The sequence below is a fragment of the Vulpes vulpes genome, chromosome 4 (assembly GCF_048418805.1).
Source record: "Vulpes vulpes isolate BD-2025 chromosome 4, VulVul3, whole genome shotgun sequence".
Classification (NCBI taxonomy): Eukaryota; Metazoa; Chordata; class Mammalia; order Carnivora; family Canidae; genus Vulpes; species Vulpes vulpes.
The window spans coordinates 63,159,074-63,172,129 of record NC_132783.1 but is presented as its reverse complement, the minus strand read 5'-3'; the positions used below and the strand labels follow the sequence as shown (position 1 = coordinate 63,172,129).

Here is a 13,056-nt window from a genome sequence, read left to right as displayed (position 1 = left end):
CACAAGACAAAAAATACATGCATGATAAAACACCTGTTGCATAGGCCATCTGACACTAGTTACACCAGGATATTCTTCTAGAGAAAACAGAATTGAAAAGAAGTTACATCATTTAACTGTAAAAAACATACAAGGTCTCTGCTTGCTGCAAGAATCAGAAGGTTGGGACTCTGGGGCAAAATGTGCCCATTCCAACCTAACCACAGTACAGTTCTCTTCCAAAAACCCTGTCAAGCAGTAAATGGGAAGTTTCACAATGTAAAGCAAAAACATTCAAGGAAGAAAAGTGACTCACCTTATTAGAACTCCCAGCTTTAATTCCTACTGGAATTTTGCTCTTAAAAGAATAACAAGAAAAATTTAGAAAGTGATCTTCATTTTTTTTTTTGAGATTTCTTCACAAATTAGTAATGCCATTGCCCAAATACAAAGACTATTTTATTCTATGATGAAAAAAGTGAATATTTTTTAATGAATATTTAAATTCTATTTTCATTCTACCTCCTTAAGATACAGGGTAAAGAATTATAGCAATTTACAGACTTGTAAACCATAGTTTAGCAAACTGAATGACACACACAAAGCAAGAGTGTCAAAATCAGATAATTTAAACCTTCAATGCAGTATTGAATAGTTTACATAATTTTTAGATTAAAAAAAAAACTGACAAAAATCACTTTTTCCATAAACTCTTTTACCCCAGAAACAGAAGCTTTAAAAAATTTCAAAGTTCTTTGAAATAGTTTATGCTCAATCTTAATTTCTGCCCTAACTTGACATTTAAAGTAAAAGCAGTTTGGGATTAAAATGGAAAGAATTAGTTCTTTGGTCCATAGGATTCACCTAGAGTTTACTTTCTAGATAGATAATCAGGGTTTACTAATAAAAAATTCACATGTAGATCCAACTTGCTTTTCTACAAAGCCAATAATTAATTTTAGGCTTTAATAAACAAATCTAGAAATCATGACACTGGTTTATCAAATATAATTTTAAACAAAAATCATATCTGAAAGTAGAAGATCACAGGTTGAACCTCTGACCAGTCCAGGGGACTGATTTCCAACATCTGAATCTGTTATACAGCAAATTACCTATTAAAATATTTTCATGTTTCCATGATAAATCTTAACATAAGTAAATTTAACCAAATTTTCAGAATAAATATCTTCCTGTCAGGTAGAAGAATATAAGTAATAATAATAAGAGATATTTCCCTAATCATTAAAAAGATTAACAGATTAAAGTGCTACTTGCTGCCAGTATTTTATCATTTCAGTGTTTGCTAGTATTTCTAACAGAAGGCAGAAGAGAGAAGACTAAAAAACTCAAGTCAAATCTGGCAGCCAAGCACCCTGAATTTAAAACATGGAATCAATACTAAAGTGACTGCTGGCTGCACTCTGTCCTCTGACTAGCAGAGTATAATGAGCTAAAATCAAAATCCTTAGCAGCTTTTTTTTTTTTTAAAGTTTGATGCTAAATGCAATAACCTGACTTAAGCAAATCTTAATAACAAATCATTTAGAAATACTGGGGTAGCACAGCCTGGGTGGCTCAGCAGTTTAGCACCGCCTTCAGCCCAAGTATAATCACATTCAAATTACAGGGATCCTGGAAGAAGAAGAAAGAGAAAAGAGAGCAGAAATTTTATTTGAAGAAATAATAGCTAAAAACTTCCTGAATCTGGGGAAGGAAATCGATATTGAGATCCAGGAGGCAAAGAGATCCCCCGACAAAATGAACCCAACATGATTCACACCAAGTCACACAGTAATTAAAATGGCAAAAAGTAGTGATAAAGAAAAAATTTTAAAAGCAGCAAGAGAAAAGAAAACCACTACATACAAGGGGAAATCCCATAAAGCTGATTTTTCAGCAGAAATTTTGTAGGCCAGAAGAAAGTGGCAAGATATATTCATAGTGCTGAAAAGAAAAATTTGTAGCCAAGAATACTCTATCCAGCAAGGCTATCATTCAGAATAGAAGGAAAGATAAAGAGTTTCTCAAACAAAAACTAAAGGAATTTATGACCACTACATCAGTGGTCATACTACACACTACAACAAATGTTGAAGGGGACTCTTTGAGTGGAAAGAAGAGACCATAAATAAAATATGAAAAGTGGGAAACAAAAAAGCAATAAAAATAAGTATATCTGTAGATATCAGTCAAGAGATTCACAAAGGATATAAAATATGACACCATATACCTAAAATCTCGGGCAGAAAGGAATAAAGAATGGGTTCAAATTTAAGTGACCATCAATTTAATAGACTGTTACATGCAGAAGATGTTATGTACAAACCTAACGGTAACCACAAATCAAAAACCAGCAACAGATATGCAAACAATAAAAGAAAGGAATCCAAGTGTATCACTAAAGAAAACCAAAACACCAGGAAAGATAGCAAGAGAAAAAAGGATCAGGAAAAACTGCAAAACAATCACAAAGCAAGGAACAACTTGGGAATAAATTTATAGCTATCAATAACTACTGTGAACGTAAATGGACCAATGCTCTAATCCAAAGATATAGGATAGATGTCTCTGAATTAGAGTGAATAAAAAAACAAGACCCATCTATAATGCTGCCTAGAAGAGACTTATTTGAGATCTAAAAACAACTGCAGACTGAAAGTGAGGGGATGAAGAAACATTTGTCATGAAATAGACATCAAAAGAAAGCCAGAGTAATATTTGTATCAAACAAAATAGACTTTAAAACAAAGACTGTAGGGGATCCCTGGGTGGCACAGCGGTTTGGCGCCTGCCTTTGGCCCAGGGCGCAATCCTGGAGACCCGGGATCGAATCCCACATCAGGCTCCCGGTGTGTGGAGCCTGCTTCTCCCTCTGCCTATGTCTCTGCCTCTCTCTCTCTGTGTGTGTGACTATAATTAATTAATTAATTAATTAATAGACTGTAATAATAGAAAGAACCCCATCCAATAATGAAGGGGAGACTCCACCAAGAAAATGTTATAACAATTACAAATATTTATGCACCCAACATGAGAGCACCCAAATACACAGAAGAGTTAATAACAAACATTAAAGGGGATCCCTGGGTGGCGCAGTGGTTTGGCGCCTGCCTTTGGCCCAGGGCACGATCCTGGAGACCCGGGATCGAATCCCACGTCGGGCTCCCAGTGCATGGAGCCTGCTTCTCCCTCTGCCTGTGTCTCTGCCTCTCTCTCTCTCTGTGTGTGTGTGACTATCATTCATAAATAAATAAATAAATAATAAAATAATAAAATAATAAAATAAAATAAAATAAAATAAAATAAATAAAAACTGATCAATAGGAATATAATAACAATAGGGGACTGTTAACACCCCTCTGACATCAATGGACAGATCATCCAAACAAAAAATCAACAAGGAAACAATGGCTTTGAATGACACACTGGACCAAATAGATTTAAAAGAGATTTTCAGAACATTCCATCCTAAAACAGCAGATATATAGTCTTTGCAAGTGCACACAGAACATTCTCCAGAACATCACATATCATCCCATAAAACAAGCCTCAACAAATTCAAGATCGAAGTCATACCATGCATCTTTTCTGACCACACACTATGAAATTAAAAGTCAACTACAAGAAAAAATCTGGAAAGAGCACAAATTCATAGAGGTTAAATAACATTCCACTAAACAATGACTGGGTCAACCAAGAAATAAACAAGAAATAAAAAAAAATCACATGGAGACAAAGGAAAATGAAAACATAACAGTCCAAAATCTTGAGGAAGCAGTAAAAGCAGGTCTAAGAGGGGAGTTCAGAGCAATACAGGCCGATGCCAAGAAGCAGGAAAAATCTCAAACAACCTAACCTTACACATAAAGGAGCTAGAAAAAGAATAACAAAACTCAAGACAGCAGAAGGAAGAAAATAATAAAGATTAGAGCACAAATAAATGATATAAAATTTAATTATTATTATTTTTTAAGATTTTATTTATTCATGAGAGACAGAGAGAGAGAGAGGGGCAGAGACACAGGCAGAGGGAGAAGCAGGCACCATGTACCGGGAGCCCGACGTGGGACTCGATCCCGGGTCTCCAGGATCGCGCCCTGGGCCAAAGGCAGGCGCCAAACCGCTGCACCACCCAGGGATCCCAATGATACAAAATTTAAAAAAATAGAACAGATCTATGAAATCAGGAGCTAGTTCTTAGAAAAGATCAACAAAATTGATAAACCTCCAGCCAGACTCATTAAAAAGAGAGAGAGAGAGAGAGAGAAGGGGGACCTAAACAAAATGGCAAATTAAAGAGAAAAACAATGGACACCACAGAAATACAAGCAACTGTAGAGAATATTATAAAAAATTATATGCCAAAAAATTGGACAACCTAGAAGAAATGGACAAATTCCTAGAAACATATAATCTACCAAAAACAGCAATAAGAAGAAAAAGAAAATTTGAACAGACTGATAACCAGAATGCAATAGAATCAGTAATCAAAAAATTCCCAACAAACAAAACTCCAGGACCAGATAGCATTATAGGCAAATTCTACCAAACATTCTAAGAGTTAATACCTATTCTTCTCAATCTATTTCAAAAACATAGAAAAGGAAGGAAAATTTCCAAATCCATTCTCTGAAGCCAGCATTATCCTGATACCAAAACCAGAAAAAGATACCACTAAAAAACAGAACTATAAAAAAAATAATTAAAAAAAATGTTTTTAATCAAAGAAAAACCAGACTAAATGCCAATACTTCTCACAAACAGATGCAAAAATCCTCAACAAAATACTTGCAAACCAAGTCCAACAATCCATCAAAAAAAATCATTCACCATGATCAAGTGGGATTTATTTCTGAGTTACGAGGTGGTTCAATATTTGCAAATCAATCAGTGCAACACATCATACAATAAGAGAAAGGAAAAGAACCATATCATCATTTCAACAGATGCAGAAAAAGCATTCGACAAAGTACAGCATCCATTCATGATAAATAACTCTCAACAAAGTAGGTTTGGAGGGAACATACCTCAACATAATAAAGGCCTTAGATACAAAACCCATGCTAACATTATACTCAGTGGGGAAAAACAGCTTTTCCCCTAAGGTCAGGAACAGGACGAACATATCTATTCTCTCATCATTTTTATTCAACGTAGTACTGGACATCCAGCCACAGCAATCAGACAATAAAAAGGAATAAAAGGCAACCAAATTGGTAAGGAAGAGCTTTCACTATTTGCAGAAGACTGGATATTCTATGTAGAAAAACATAAAGACTCCACCAAAAAACTACTAGGCCTGAAAAATGAATTCAGTAAAGTTTCAGTACATAAAATCAATATACAAAAATCTGTTGCACTTCTATACACTAATAAGAAAGCAGCAGAAAGAGAAATTAATAATTCCATTTATAACTGCATCAAAAATAATAAAATAGCTAAGAATAAATTTAGCAAAGAAGTGACAAACCTATATTATGAAAACTATAAAACACTGATGAAAGAAGCTGAAGACGACACAAAGAAATGGAAATATATTCCATGCTTATGGATTACATAAATATTAAAATGTCCAAACTACCCAAAGCAAGCTACACATTTAATGCAATCCCTGTCAAAATACTAACAGCACTTCTCAAAGAACTAGAAAAAACAAATCCAAAAATTTGTATGGAACCACAAAAGACCCCAAATAGCCAAAGCAATCTTGGAAAAGAAAATAAAAAAATAAAAAAATAAAAAAAGGAAAAGAAAATCAAAACCAGGGATCCCTGGGTGGCGCAGTGGTTTAGCGCCTGCCTTTGGCCCAGGGCGCGATCCTCGAGACCTGGGATCAAGTCCCACATCGGGCTCCCGGTGCATGGGGCCTGCTTCTTCCTCTGCCTATGTCTCTGCCTCTCTCTCTCTCTCTCTTTGTGTGACTATCACAAATAAATAAAAATAAAAAAGAAAATCAAAACCAGATGGATCACTATTCCAGATTTCAAGTTCTATTACTACTAATCTGCAGTAATCAAAACAGTATGGTACTGGCATAAAAATAAACAAACAGATCAACAGAACAGAATACAAAGCATAGAAATAAATCCACAATGCTACTGTAAATTAATCTTTGACAAAGGAGGCAAGAATATTTAATGGGAAAAAGTGTCTTCAACAAAAGGGTGTTGGAAAACTGCACAGCTACATGCAGAAGAATGAAACCGGACTTCTTACGCTGTATGCAAAACCTCAAAATGTTTTAGGAACCTAAATGTGATACCTAACACCATAAAATTCCTAGAACAGAGCATAGGCAGTAATTTCTCTGACACTGACCATAGCAGTAGCTTTCTAGATAGGTCTCCTGAGGCAAGTAAAACAAAAGCAAAAATAAACTACTGAGACTGCACTAAAATAAAAAGCTTCTGACAGCAAAGGAAACAACCAATAAAACTAAAAGGCAACCTAGGGAATGGGAGAAGGTATTGCAAATGACATATCCAATAAAGGGGTACTATCAAAATTATATAAAGAACTTACACAACTCAACACCAAAAAAATCCCAAATAATCCAACTAAAAAAAAAAAAATGGGTAGAAGATATGAACAAACATTTCTCCAAAGAAGACATCCAGATGGAAAACAGACACATGAAAAGATGTTCAAAAATCAGTCATCATCAGGGAAATGCAAGTTAAAAACACAATGAGCTAACACCACACATCTGTTAGAATGACTGAACTGAAAAACTCAAGGAACAAGCATTGGTGAGGATGTGGAGAAAAATGAACCCTCATGCACTTAATGGGAATGCAAACTGGTACAGTCACTGTGGAATACAGTATGTAGGTTCCTTGAAAAATTAAAAATAGAACTACCCTATAATCCAGCAATTGCACTACTCAGTATTTACCCAAAGAATACAAAAATACTAATTTGAAGGGATACATGCACCCCTATGTTTATAGTAGCATTATTTATAAACCATATAGTAGCATTATTACCAAACCATGGAAGTAGCCCAAGTATCCATCAATAGATGAACGGATAAGGAAGATGTAGTATATAAATGGAATATTATACACCCATAAAAAGAATGAAATCCTGCCATTTGCAAAAACATGGATGGATCTAGAGAGTATAAGCCAGAGAAAGATAATTAGCACATAATTTCACTCATATGTGGAATTTAAAATCAAAACAAAAGAACAAAAGAGAGAGAGAGAGAGAGACAAACCAAACAACAAACTCTTAAGTATAGAGAACAAACAGATGGTTACCAAAAGGGAGGTAGGAGGGGGGATGGCTGAAATAGACAAAGGGTATTAAGAATATACTTATCTTGATGCGCACTAATATGTGGAACTACTGAATCGCTATTTTGTATACATGAAATGAATATAACACTGTATTTTAATACTTTAAGTTATATAGCACATTATTATGTCATCTGGCAATATATAGCTAAATTCTGTAGATTAGACACTAGTATTATAATTAACGTTAATTTTCTGATTTTGTTAATTAGGTTATGGTTAGGAAGAGAATAATCTTGTTTTTAAGAAAACACATCCAAGTATTTGGGGTAAAATATGATGCTGGTAACTTACACCCAAATAGTTCATAAAATATTAACATATACAGAGAATAATAAAGCAAATGTGATAAACATTTAGGGAATTTGAATAAAAAGTAAATGAGGACTGTTGGTATTATACTTCCAATTTTCTTTATAGGTCTGAAATTATTTCAAACTAAAAAGTTAAAAACAAAACATTTTATTCTTAAAGGAAAATGAAATGAATTTTTTAAATTGTCCCTTTAGAAAGGACATTGGTTAAGATGGCTTTTTTCCCATTTTTAAGGATAACAAACTAGATTAATTGATTAGGTAAGAAAAGCAAAAAGTGAAATGAAAACATAGCTTATAATGAATTCCTGTTTAAGAAGAATTAATTATGATAGATGTCAAAAACAGTCTAAAATGTTGAGTTCCTTTTTTTAACGTGAGACCAAGTGAAGACCTCATGCCAAGCCTGCAATTCCTCTACTTTACCCACTCTAAATATAAAATTTAAGGTCAAATAGCACCATTTTTCTTATGAAACAAGATTTAAAAAAAAAAAAAAAAAAGAAACAAGATTTTTATTCAATAAACCATCAAATAAGAATTAGCCAATTATAGATCCAGTTCTAGAACAGGCATCCAGTTTTCTATCTACTTTAGAATCATACTATATACTTCCACATCCAATCAATACCACTGGATACAAGAGTGTCTTCAAATCCATTTAGGTGACAAATATAAAATAAATCTTCCATAATCTGGTTAAAAAAGAGAGTTGACAGCATATGAATTTTAGGACAAGACTAAATCCATCGACATTGACCTAAAATATAAATTCATGCTTATCTAAGAGCTCAAGAGGAAACAATGTTTTCCCCATTATTTTTTTTTTTTTTTGAACTTATTTTACCTCTGGACAGGGCTCCACATGGCAGTCTTTTATTGAACAATGGCCATCTTCCGCCCAGAAAGGACATGGTCGCTTCAGATTGACCTTGAGAGAAAGATTGGATAAACACTAGTAAATGTGTAGCACAGTTCTGCCAACACTCTTGAAGTGTCACTGTTCTGGGCACCAATGACGTGGTGGTAAGAAGAAAACACTTCCTATCCTGTGGCATCTATAGAGTTCAGAATTTTAAACAACTGCAGTTTTTCAGACACCCAGAGGTAAGATTAATTTAAAAAAATAACTTATTAGTCCTCTGACACTTCACAAAAGAAGTAAAGCCCAAGTACACTGCTCATCTGTAGACCCTGGAAAGCATTTTATGCTAATGTCTGTCAACACCTTACTGTTACCTTACTCATTAGGGTTCTCTCATGCATGCACCACTTAAATGTGTACTGAGCACCCACTATCTGTCTGGCATTGTGTAGGGTCTAGGGCAAAAAGAGACACAAGAAAGCACTATCCCCCCTCTGGAACTGACAGTCTACTGGAGGGAAGAGAAATTATGTTTGTATGTTTGTTTAATTACAAATTGTGGTAAGTGCTACAAGGAAAAATCCAGTTTTGTGATGGAGAATAATGGGCTGGTAGATGGTGGCCTATGAGAAAGTATTATTTTAGGATGGATAAATGTTGGAAAAACATGCATTTGGATAAAGTGATAGAGCTTCAACAGTTGTGAGAACTGGGGAAAAAAACAGTTTGACTTTTAGTGAGGGAATGAGGGAACACATAGGACAGGGGCAGACCATTTTAACCATCAGGATACATTAACCATAGTTAAAAACTCTAGATTTTCTTATTTTGTACTTAATGGAAGACAATAATTCAGTAAGACTTCCAGATGGATTGCCCAAGCCAAAACTCCTTTTCTATCTCCTGTAAACAATTCATTATCCACTTCTTCCCACCACCTCCATTGCTACCACTCCCTTCTTGCCTAGACCACCGCTACTTCTCTGTTTCTACTACCATCTGTTGTCCACACAGCAGCCCCAATGATCTCCTTCGGATATAATTCCGACAGGATCAACCCCTGCTCAAAACCTTCCTGTGGCTTCTGGTCACCTTCAGAATGAACCCCAACTCTGCAGCAGGCCCCACCAGGCCCTCCTTCATCTGGTCTTCCCATCCACCTCCCTGACCTCATTTCTGAAGACACTCCTCCAGCCTTCTTGCTGGGAATATACTCTGCTCCTTTGTCTCAGGGCCTTTACAGTGGCTCTTCTTTTTGCCCAGACTGTTGCACCAGATCTTATAATCCACTCCCTTCACCTCATCCAGGACTCTGAGATCCTACCGCAGCAGAGACCTTCCCTGACCAGATTCTCCAAAGTAGTGATCAATATGTGCCCCCACATCTTGTTTCATGTTCTTTATAAAACATTTACCACTTACCACTACCTGGATATTATTCACTTGCTTATTTATTGTCTGCATCCTCCACTGTAAGGATCGAGATTTTGCCTTATTCATTATTTTACTTCTAGTGCCTAGGATACATACATAATAGACATCTCAATAGGGACATCTGTGTGGCTCAGTTGGTTAATCATCTGAATCTTGATTTCAGCTCAGGTCATGATCTCAGGGTTGTGAGATCGAGCCCTAAGTTGGGTCCACGCTGGGTGTGGAGGCTGCTTGGGATTCTCTCTCTCCCTCTACTTGTGCCCCTCCACCTCTGGCACACGCATTCATACTCTCTAAAAAAAAAAAAAAAAAAAAAAAAAAAAAGACATCCCTGGATGCTTGGATGGCTCAGTGGTTGAGCATCTGCCTTCGGCTCAGGTCAAGATCCCAAGGTCCTGGGATCGAGTCCCACATCAGGCTCCCTGGGGGAGACTGCTTCTCCCTCTGCCACTCTCTGTCACTCTGTGTATGTGTCTCTCATGAATAAATAAACAAAATCTTTTTTAAAAATAGACATCTCAATAAATAGGCATAAAATGAAATAAATAACGTCTACATTATAGGGGAAGAGGCAAAAATATGTAGAGACTGGCGACAGGAGGAGAGAGTGGTCAACTCTGACTATGGGTTGTCAGGGAAGGCTTCCTTTTGGTAACGTGTAAAATAGGTAGGACTAGAAGTTTCCTAGAGAAGGAGATTTCCAGGCAGAGGGATCAGGATGTTTGTTTGGGAACTGCAGGTTCCTTGAGCTCCTGGCTTTTATGTCCAACACCTCTTTGATATCTCCATAAGACCTTCTTATTGCCATCTCAGTAAATAGCAACTCCATGATTCTAGATTCTCGGGCCAAAATCCTGGCCTCATCCTTGACTCCCTGAAATTGGGTCAGTTCAAAATCCAAGTCCCAGCAATGGCCAAGAATGCCTTACATGGTCTGGCTCCTCTGCTCTCTGAACCTTGTTCACTGGCCTCCACCGTGTGGTCTCAGGGCCCTTGTTCCTGCTGTTTCCTCTACCTGAAGTGTGTTTACTCCACATACCATGTTGCAACACAGCTTGCTTTCTTACTCCTTTTAGATCTTCCCCAAATGCCACCTTCTCAGTTTGTTGCTTTAAGTTGCTACATTTTAGGCTAATTTGTTATGCAGCAGTAGAAAACTAATACACAGTGTAAGGAGTGGACTGCAGTGGATACTGTAACCTGATGCTCACATCACCACCTGGAAGAATAAAGAGTTTATTACCCCAGCTCCTGGAAAGTTAGCTTCTGAAATTCTGGAATGAGGCAGGCAAACTCAGGTGAAGATAGCCACTTTGCCCAAGGTCACACCACCCCTTCCAATGGTGGCCTTCATCAAATGACTGACATAGGGTTGCAAAGGCCCAGACTTCTCCCAAAAGTGAGCACAGCCCTGGAGGGCCATCCCATCTGCAGGACTTCCAAAGGGTCGCCTGAAGTTTCCCCAGAGGCTGACTCATAGCTTTACCTCTCCCTCTGCTCTTTTCACTTCCTGAGCTGTTGGTTCCACAAGCAGTCCCTAATTAACCTCTTGCCCACAAGCCACAGTCTCATAATCTGCTTCCCAGAGAACTTAAGCTGTGACAACTTGTCCAGCTCTGGGAAAAAACTATTGATACTTTTATTAGGATCACATTAAATTTATACATTAATGTGGAGAGAATGAACATCTTATCTTTATGCTACAAAAACATTAGTCTATTTCTTAAAGCTGACGTTTGTGTCTCACAGTAGTGTTTTGAAGTTTTCCTCCCTTAGGCTGTGCACATTTATTGATTCATTTATTCCTATAGATTTCATCTTTTTTTCATTGCTAAGATAAATGGGGATTTCTTTTCTGACCTATCTTATTATTTATATTTATGAAGACATGGATTTTTGTATGTTAAGTTTATAACCTTCTGCCTTAATGCATTTATCATTTTTGTTCATTTTATTATTCGAGTTCTCTAGTATTCTTCTGTCATTTTTATAAGTGGAGATAGTTTTACTTATTCTTCAAAAATGTTTATGCCTCTAGTTGCCTTTTCTTGTTTGGTATACAAGAAGATAATGTGTACCCGTGTCTTGGCCCCTCACCTAAGGAGAATTCCTCCACTATTTCCCAACAAGCAAGATGTTGGCAATGCTAATGTTAGGATTAAAATGATCATGTTAAGGAAGTATTTATCATTCCTATTAAATTTTTTAAACATCAGGAATGTATGTTGAATTGTGTTGAAAACTTAAAAGCCTTGTCCTTGCATTCTTAGAAAAAGATTAACTTGTCAGGACATACTTCTTTGCTCAAAGCTCTGCATCATCTTTGATTTCATGTCTACTCTCACAGCTTACATTCACTCCATCAGACAAGTTTGTTGGTGTTATATCTTACATACGATGCTCATTTGCTCACTTTTCACCTCTTCCAATTCTACTGCCCTATTCCAAGCCTCTATCACCTTCCATCTGATCTCATGCAAAAACCTCCTTACATGGTTTCTCTATTTCCCTGTCTCATACCGACAGTCTATTTTGTACAAATCCCTCCAAAAGCTTACCATACTTACACTAAAATTCAACATCCTTATGTGCTGCATAAGGCCCTCTAATTTTGTTTTAATATGGCTCCTATCTACCTTTCCAACTCTGCATGTCTCACTCACTTTGCTCCAGTTATACCAGTCTTCTTATTCCTCACTCTTAACCTTTATATCTGCATTCAATACCTTTATACCTGCAGTTCTACTCCCCTTCCCTGAAATGTGCTCTCCCCATTTCTTTTCATGGCTTTCACATTTACTCAAATGGCACAGTATTATAATACCTTCTCCTGATCATCTTCTTTAAAAATAAAGCTACCTACCTTCCCCTACCCCATTACTCTATCTCCTAGTTTATTTTTCTCCATAACACTTCCCTTATAACCATATGAAATTATATTTTGTTGTTTACTGTTTGCCTTCCTAATCAGAATAAAAGTGTCACGAAGTAAGAGCCTTTGTGCTATTCACTACTGTATCCACAGCACTTAGAATAGAGCCAACTACAAATCATTCAATAAACATTTGGTGAATAAAGGAATGGAATGGATAGTAAAAGAAATTGTAAATACCAACTACAGCAGCTGACTGAGTAATTGGCAGGGGTAGACTGTTGCTTCTAC

The 13,056-nt window shown here is 36.4% G+C and overlaps 1 protein-coding gene across 1 annotated transcript in view; it reads right to left on the bottom strand.

The window, feature by feature from the left end:
- ERO1B (endoplasmic reticulum oxidoreductase 1 beta) overlaps positions 1-13,056 on the bottom strand; it is a 57,750-nt gene that overhangs the window by 31,648 nt on the left and 13,046 nt on the right. Inside the window, exons 3-4 of the mRNA XM_072755921.1 lie at positions 8,442-8,525; positions 296-337 (exon numbers count right to left, since the gene is read on the bottom strand). Coding sequence (XP_072612022.1) covers positions 296-337; positions 8,442-8,525 — 126 coding nt within the window. The remainder of the gene's footprint in view (positions 1-295; positions 338-8,441; positions 8,526-13,056) is intronic.